The sequence below is a fragment of the Elephantulus edwardii genome, unplaced genomic scaffold (genome assembly GCF_000299155.1).
Source record: "Elephantulus edwardii isolate Elephantulus edwardi_28Jun2011 unplaced genomic scaffold, EleEdw1.0 scaffold00226, whole genome shotgun sequence".
Lineage (NCBI taxonomy): Eukaryota > Metazoa > Chordata > Mammalia > Macroscelidea > Macroscelididae > Elephantulus > Elephantulus edwardii.
In genome coordinates, this window is record NW_006399976.1 from 929,274 (window position 1) to 937,210 (window position 7,937).

The 7,937-nt window shown below is 49.3% G+C and overlaps 1 protein-coding gene across 1 annotated transcript in view; it reads left to right on the top strand.

Annotated features, from left to right (window-relative positions):
• The window catches only part of ABHD8 (abhydrolase domain containing 8), a 4,998-nt gene extending 460 nt beyond the window's left edge, over nt 1-4,538 (top strand). The window contains exons 2-5 of the mRNA XM_006898317.1: nt 8-306; nt 2,833-3,003; nt 3,127-3,343; nt 4,380-4,538. Of these exons, the coding sequence (XP_006898379.1) occupies nt 8-306; nt 2,833-3,003; nt 3,127-3,343; nt 4,380-4,538 (846 nt within the window). The remainder of the gene's footprint in view (nt 1-7; nt 307-2,832; nt 3,004-3,126; nt 3,344-4,379) is intronic.
• The last annotated feature ends 3,399 nt before the right edge of the window (nt 4,539-7,937 follow it).

The window sequence follows — 7,937 nt, forward strand, 5'->3', positions numbered from 1 at the left end:
GCGCCCCAAGCGGACCATCCACATTGACTGCGAGAAGCGCATCACCAGTTGCAAGGGCGCCCAGGCTGACGTGGTGCTCTTTTTCATCCACGGGGTGGGCGGCTCCCTGGCCATCTGGAAGGAACAGCTGGACTTCTTTGTGCGCCTGGGTTACGAGGTGGTAGCTCCTGACCTGGCAGGCCACGGGGCCAGCTCAGCTCCGCAGGTGGCTGCCGCCTATACCTTCTACGCGCTGGCGGAGGACATGCGCGCCATCTTCAAGCGATACGCCAAGAAACGCAACGTGCTCATCGGGCATTCGTACGGGTGAGTGGGCCCTGGGGCCAGGGCTGGGGATTGTCAAGGACCAGACAGCCATGAGATGCTGACTTCCTGCAACAAGACAGCTGTGTCACTCTTACTCACGTCCGCACATTTTTTATGGCAGCATTTTCCAATCTCAGCACTATGCCCTTTGGGGAATCTTCATTGGTGGTTCAGTGGTAGAATTCTCCCTTCTAATCGGGACATCTGGTTCAATTCTGTACCCAGGTATCATATGCACATTCTGCTCCCCAACTCTGTGCCTCACTTTAAACCCTTCTGTCTGTAGAGTCTTGCATGTTGCTGAATCAGTTTGAGCAGAGTTTTCCAGACTAAGCTTTGGAAGAAATGCCTGGTGATCCACTTCCCCTGAAAACTGTGAATCATAGTGGTGTGACCAGTTCCTGCTCACAGAGATACCGTAGGGCTAGGCAATGTTTTATTCCGCTGTGCCCAGAATTCCCCTGAGTTCAGGCTGACTCCCAAGCAACAACAGTGCTTTGCTGTGGGGACTATTCTGAGCACTGTAGCACCTTTAACATATCCCTCAACCATGTTAAAAAAAAAAAGGCTTCAGTGTTTCCCAAAGAACTCTGGGTGCAGAATCACTTCAGGTGAGAACTGCTGTCTTAGACTAAATTTAAAGATGAGCAGCTCCAGTTAACCTCATGTGGTGGGAAAAGGGCTTTCCGGAATCTAGAAATCCTACTTACAATTTGCCAACAGCCTGGTATCTGACCACTGAGAAGTTGTATCATTCTTTTCTTCTCTCTGGAAGAAGTAGGAGATCTGATAAGCCCAGCAGACTGAGAACCACTTTTTTAGCAATTGGGTTGGGTTTTTGTGGGTTTTTTGTTGTTTTTTTTTTTTGTTGTTGTTGTTATGTGCCATGAAGTTGGAACCAACTCCTAGCTGACCCTCCAGTGGATTTTCAGAGGCTTCCCATCTTTCTCCAATGGAACAGCAGCTGGATATGAACCACCTATCTTTGAGGTGACAGTCCAACTAGGCAACCAGAGCTCCCTTTAGCCCATGCACTAAGACGAGAAAAACAAATGTTATACAAGTATCTAAAAGCAAAGAATCCAGGCTGAGGGGTAGCATAGCTCTTACTTGCTAAAATGGTAACATCTTTAAGAAGCCAGTGCTTATGGCAAGTGACACTCCAATGTGATAGTTTCTGTCAACACGTTTATGTGCATCAACTCATAACAAGGCTATGTGGTCAGCATGGTTACCATCTCACCAATGTTCAGACTGAAGGTCAGAGAAGGTTAAGTAACTTGCCCAAGGGCACACAGTCACCAGTACAGTCAAGTCAGCTGACTCCTTCCTGTATTCTGTGCCTCAAAACAAAATGCCCTGTGATGGAAGCTCATTAAAACAAGCCTGGGGTCTCTTTTTTTTTTACTAGCTAAAGGCCCAGGAGCTGAAACTTTAGATTTGTAGTCATACAGTCTCTGTTGCAGCACAAAAGCTGCCATAAAAAAAAAAAATGAGTGTTGCTGTTCCATCAAAGAAACTCATTTGCAAAACAGTGTGAAGTCTGTTTTCAAAAATTGGGTGGTTGTCCACCACAGCTTTAGAGGGAATGAGGAACTGGATTTACAGGGCCCCTGAGGCCTTCTACCTACCGAAGTACATGCCCAGAATATGAGGGAGAATGAGGACAGGGGACAGATACACGGACAGCTGGTGCCTTCTCTGGGCCCCCCCAAACCAAGCTCATCGCTGTCAGGCTGTTTCCGGCTCCTAGAACCTTGGAGTGCGTAGTGGTGGGCTCCAGAGTGTTTCCAAGGCTGTAAAACTTGAAGGGAGCGCACTGCTTCATCTTTCTCCTGTGAATACCTCTCTGTTAGCAGCCCAGTGTTTAGCCCACAGTGCCACTAGGGCCGCCCAAAGGGTCTTTTCAGCAGATTGCTTTCCAGGTATTTGTTGTTGTTGTTAGTTGCCTAGGAGTCAGTTTCAACTCCTGGTGTCCCCATGTGTGTGCAGCAAGTGTTTCCAGGTTTGTGACCTTCTGGAAGATGTCCAGGCCTCTCTTCTAAGGCGACTCAGGGTGGGTCTGAACTGCCAACCTTTCAGTTAGGAGTCATACCCTTTTGACGGAGTCCTAGAGCATTTGAGAAAGTTCTGCATTTGGATTCTTTTTCCAGAAAACACACACATATACACACACACACACTCATAATCTCAGAAGCCCTGAAAATGCCCCACTCCATGAGGTGACCGTGAACCCTAAGGAAGAATCTTGGCTTACAAGATTCCCACTTCCTAGAGAGCTCTGGTGGCCTACTGGCAAGAAGCTGTACTCCAATCCCAGAGATACGTGATTCAAATCCACCAGATGCTCTGCCGGAGATGGAGGGGCAATCTCCTCCTGTACCAGTCAGATCCGATTTGACGGCATACACACACAAAAAAATAATTAAAAAAAAAAGCCACTTGCTGGAGGAGGGAGGACATTAGCCCCCTCCCTACGTTTTCTCCTACTAACGTTCAACCTTTCTGCCCTTCACCCTCGGGCAGCGTCTCCTTCTGCACATTCCTGGCCCATGAGTACCCAGACCTGGTGCACAAGGTGATCATGATCAACGGCGGGGGGCCCACGGCACTGGAGCCCAGCTTCTGCTCCATCTTCAACATGCCCACGTGCGTCCTGCACTGCCTGTCCCCCTGCCTGGCCTGGAGCTTCCTCAAGTGAGTGCCTGGGAGTCGGGTGGGAGGGAAGGCTGGACCACACGACTGGGGCTGGCGGTCGGGGTGCCCGTGATGGTGAGTCTGGCACCAGAGCTCCAGAGATGCTTCCCCCCAACACGCCAGGGCCGGCTTCGCCCGCCAAGGGGCCAAGGAAAAGCAGCTACTGAAGGAGGGCAACGCATTCAACGTATCGTCCTTCGTGCTGCGTGCCATGATGAGCGGTCAGTACTGGCCCGAAGGCGACGAAGTGTACCACGCCGAGCTCACCGTGCCAGTCCTGCTGGTCCACGGCATGCATGACAAATTCGTGCCAGTGGAGGAGGACCAGCGCATGGCAGAGGTAGGGGGCGGGGCCAGAGAGGAGACGGCAGTGTGGGGGCGTGGACATGTAGATCAGGGGCGGGGATTCTGGAAGCTCCGCCTCCGCCGCTTCTGCGCAGGCACAGATTTGTCCTTTCATTGGAAAAGATGGAGTCCCCAGTAGTAGGGCTGCCCTGGACAGTTGTGAAGGGGTCACCCACGTCCCCAGCCACCATCCCTCAGAAAATGCATGCACTATGGCATCAGGGGATACCAGTGCGGGACTGTGTGGTTCTAAGGCAGCACCGGGGAGCATCAGACTGGATAGAAACATCAGGGAAAAGAACTTGGGGACTTTAGCATTTAGAATAACTGGAGGAGGAGTGCTCACCTTCAACCCCAGAGGAGACTACACAACTTCTGGAGAATATTTTTGGTTGTCTTGCCTGAAGAGGGGGGTGTTATTGGCATCTAGTAGGTGGAGGCCAGGGTGCTACTTAAAACTCTTCAGTGCACAGGACAGTTCCCACCACAGAGAATGATCCAGAACCAACTGTCAGCAGTGTTAAGGTGGGAAATCTTGTTCCGCATATACTGTACAGAGTCACTTAGTAAGTGCTAATGAATGACTGTATGACCATCATTTCCTGCTCCATCCAGCAGGGCAACAGGACATTTTTTGACTCCCCATTAGGTGGAAGGGTAAGGTGAAGGGTAGATTATCTGAGGGACTTCCTTTGTTTTCCTGTAGAGAATTCCCTAGACTGGCAATCTCTACCTCCTGTTGGTAGAAGGGAAGGACAAAGTAGGCTGCAGGAGGGACTAACTGATTTCTTAAGTCGAACACATCCCCAGACAGGCTCCCCACAGAGTAGACTCAGAAGGATGGAAGGTAGACAGATTGCAGGGGTGACTTGCTTGTACCAAGGGCCACGAGTAGGTAAGGCCCAGAGATGAAGGGTAGATTCAAATGGGACTTCCCAGTTCCGAAGGCAGCACGTGGATGATGAGGGGGTTGGAGGGTTCAGGGCGGCCTGCCCCGTGCCCACTGTTCCCACTGTCCCGCGCCCGCCTAGATCCTGCTGCTGGCCTTCCTGAAGCTCATTGAAGAGGGCAGCCACATGGTGATGCTCGAGTGCCCGGAGACTGTGAACACGCTGCTCCACGAGTTCCTGCTGTGGGAGCCCGAGCCCACGCCGCAGGCCCTGCCCGCGCCCCCAGAGGAGAAAAAGTAGCCGCGGGCGGCGGGCATCACATCGTGAGCGGGCGCAGAAGGAGCGTGCGCCAGAGCCATTTCTTCAGCGCGGCCATCTGGGCGGCCACTCGCTCCGCCCCGTGGGCGGGGTCAGGTCAGGGAGACGCCCCCCCTGGGGCGGGGCTTGGGAGCTAGGTGTAAGCCCCGCTCTCTGCTCTCCGCCTGCGTCCTGCGGACCCTTACTGTTTGGTGCCCGCAGCCGGGACCCTGCGGAGGTGACCTTGTATAGAAGCCCCCCACACTCCTGACGCCACAGCCCAAGCAGGCCTCCAAACCCGCTCTCTGTCTTCGTGTCAGCGTGCTTTATCCCGGGGCCACCCCTTTCCCCAAGACCCTCCCCCCCAGTAACCCCTTTTCCACAGCGCTGGGAAGTATTGTCACCCAAGGTGGGTAGGGTGGAGGGTCTGGCGCCATAGAGCCTGCACATCTCAACTTATAACTCAATAAAAAGAAATGACAATCGGGGTCTCTGAAACCCGTGTTGGGGGATCCCAGAGGGGAGGCTTCATGCCCTGAGCCTCAGTTTCCACATCTGCAGACTAGCTTGACGCTAGTGCGGCCCCCTCGGGTTTGCAGAGGACGGAGCTGTCTATGGTCCAGGTTTGCTTCCTGACCACGCCTGCCACGCAGAATGTAGAGGCTGCTAGAGCAATAGTAGTCCCATAAAGGGAAGCAGCCAATCAGAGCCTGAGGTCCACCATGGAGGTTGTTAAGACCAGTGGACATGGCACAGGAATCCTGTTTGCTGCCCTTCAGTCTGCCAGATCTATCATGAGCCCATGCTATATAGTCTTTGAACTTCATCAGTAAGTGCTTCATACCCTCTTTGCTGCCAGCAAGCAAGTCTGTGTCATCAGTATGTCAAAGGTTGTTGATGAGTCTCCAATTCTATTGTTTTGTTCTTCATATAGTCCAGAGTCTTAGACTGTTTGCTCAGCTCACAGATTGAACAGGTATGGTGAAATCTGTACCATATTGCTGATTTTCTATCTATACTTTTCCTGATTTTAAACCATCCAATATCCCCTTGTTCTGTTCCAACGACTGCTTATCTTAGTCTTCGTGCTGGTTCTGCATGAGCACAGTTAAAGTGTTCTGAAGTTCTCATTCTTCTCAATGTTCTCCATAATTTGTTTATGGTACACATAATCGAATGCCTCTGCATAATCAATAAAACACGAGTAAACATCTTTCTGGTATTCTCTGCTTTCAGCCAAGATCCATCTGACATCAGCAATAATATCCCATATTTCATGGTCTCTTCTGAAGCCAGCTTGAATTTGTGGCAATTGCATTATGTATTTTAATTATCTTCAGCAAAATTTTACTTATGTGTGATATTCATAATATTGTTTGATAATTTCCATATTTTTTGGCCACCGTTCTCTAGAATGGGCACAAATATGGATCTCTTCCAACTGATTGGTCATGTTGCTGTCTTACAAATTCCTTGGCATAAGAGTGAGTGCTTCACTTTGCATTTGTTTTTTTAAAACATCTTAATTTATATTGATAATTCCTGTAGTCCTGTGTGTTTTTTTTAAATTAATGCCTTCAGTGCAGCTTGAGCTCTTTCAATATCATTGCTTCTCTTTTGTTTTTTCCTCCATGAGACAAAAATTTTAATGAAAATTGATTAGTGGGTATGTAATAATCCCCAGGACTAAAAATAGTTTACACAGGCTTGTATTTGAACTATAATATCATCTGATTCATAGTCCTTCAAAGATTCCTTAGCATATTTCTCTGCTTCTTCCCTTATATCTTTGGGTACAATTTCATGTCTTCCTTTAGTTAATTCACCAACCCAGCTGAGCTCTGGTTCAAAAGTTTTGTCCTTCATCTCCACAAGGGAGAACGGTCCCCATCAACAGCATCCACCACACAAAAATGTTCCTGTGAGTTCACATATATGCTGTCACAATCCTCCACTTCCTTCTATCAATTCCAACCAACTCCAGCTGTTACCCTCCCCCACCCCCACCCCAGGGATCTCACTGCACTACTGTGGGCTCCACCAATCTGTTACAATGGCCATACAGAACTCACAGGCAATTAAATAATGGGGTTTAATAGGGAGTGACAGGTTACATTCAGGTTGAAACGGCATACAATTCTTCAGTCAGGAAAGCTACTCAAGTGTGCTCAATCGCTCTCTCAGACCTACAGCCTTGAGACTTTGAGCCAGTGTTGCTAGCCTTTCTTGCTCCTGCCAATTATGACATCTCCTCCAGACCTCGTAAACGTGGATGAAGGTCTCCCAGCTTTGGCTCCCTGGGGCAGCAGTGCTAGTTCAGCTCCTCTCTATCTCTGGTTCTCCACCACCTCTTCTGTTGCTACACCTTGATCTTGGTCATCCTCTGCCATGTATGCAGGAATCCCGCAGGCCCTAAAAGAGGCATGCTTCACTCTCTGCTTCTTCTTTCTTGCTGGCTGTGAGATTCCATTCTTTACCCCTGAACCTGCTCGGTTTAAACCTGACGGGGTAGCAAACTCAATCCATCCCCTCATTAGTTGTCTATATACTTTGTTTGCAAATTCCCAGCCCAAAGGTGAAAATCAAAGCCAGATGCTAGGAAGGCCATTTTGAACAATCACGCACCACGGCCGTGTGCCATGTGTATTATTTTTGCAGCTTCTTTTAACATCACGGCAGGTCATTTCTTTCTTCTGAAGGTTTTTAATTTCTGGCTTTGTCCGGCTTTACCAACAGCACAGCCCTGACCACCATGAGAAGCACTCAATGAGGGAATTATGTAGAATTGTGCACCGTAATTCACACCCCAAAACCCTAGAGGAACCTGTAGCCCAAAAGACCCAACCACACTGGAAACAGTATGCGCGGGCACACACACATTCTCTCTGTCCTAAAGACTTTTTCATTAAGTGTGACCTGAAGTTAGAAATATCTTCTCTTCCGTTTCTGCTTAAGAATGAGCGTCTACCCACATGCTTGTTACCGCCATGCTGATCGGCCAACCGATGTTAAGATGCTGATGGCTGGAACCTCCTTCATAAAGTTTGGAAAGGGCTAATTTCTCTACTTCAGAGATCACATCATCTTGACATATGATCCTAATAATTGTAGTACTGTCTTCCCACAGCCTTCATGGCATATTCAACCAGAAAAGTCTTCCAGCCAGTGAGAATGTGGAAGCTGATACCAGATGCCAATGGAGCTCAACATGCTGGCCAACCAGGACGTGTAGGACTTTAAGGCTTAAAGTGCTCCCTCTTCCTTCCAGCACCGCCCATTGCATTGGTTTTCCATCCTCTGTGACTTCCTCAAATGGTTGAGTGTCAAGCAATTCTTTTCCAGTACCCTGGGCTGTATTCCTTCCAGCTTTTTGTTGTTGTTGTTCCTGCATCACTCACTATT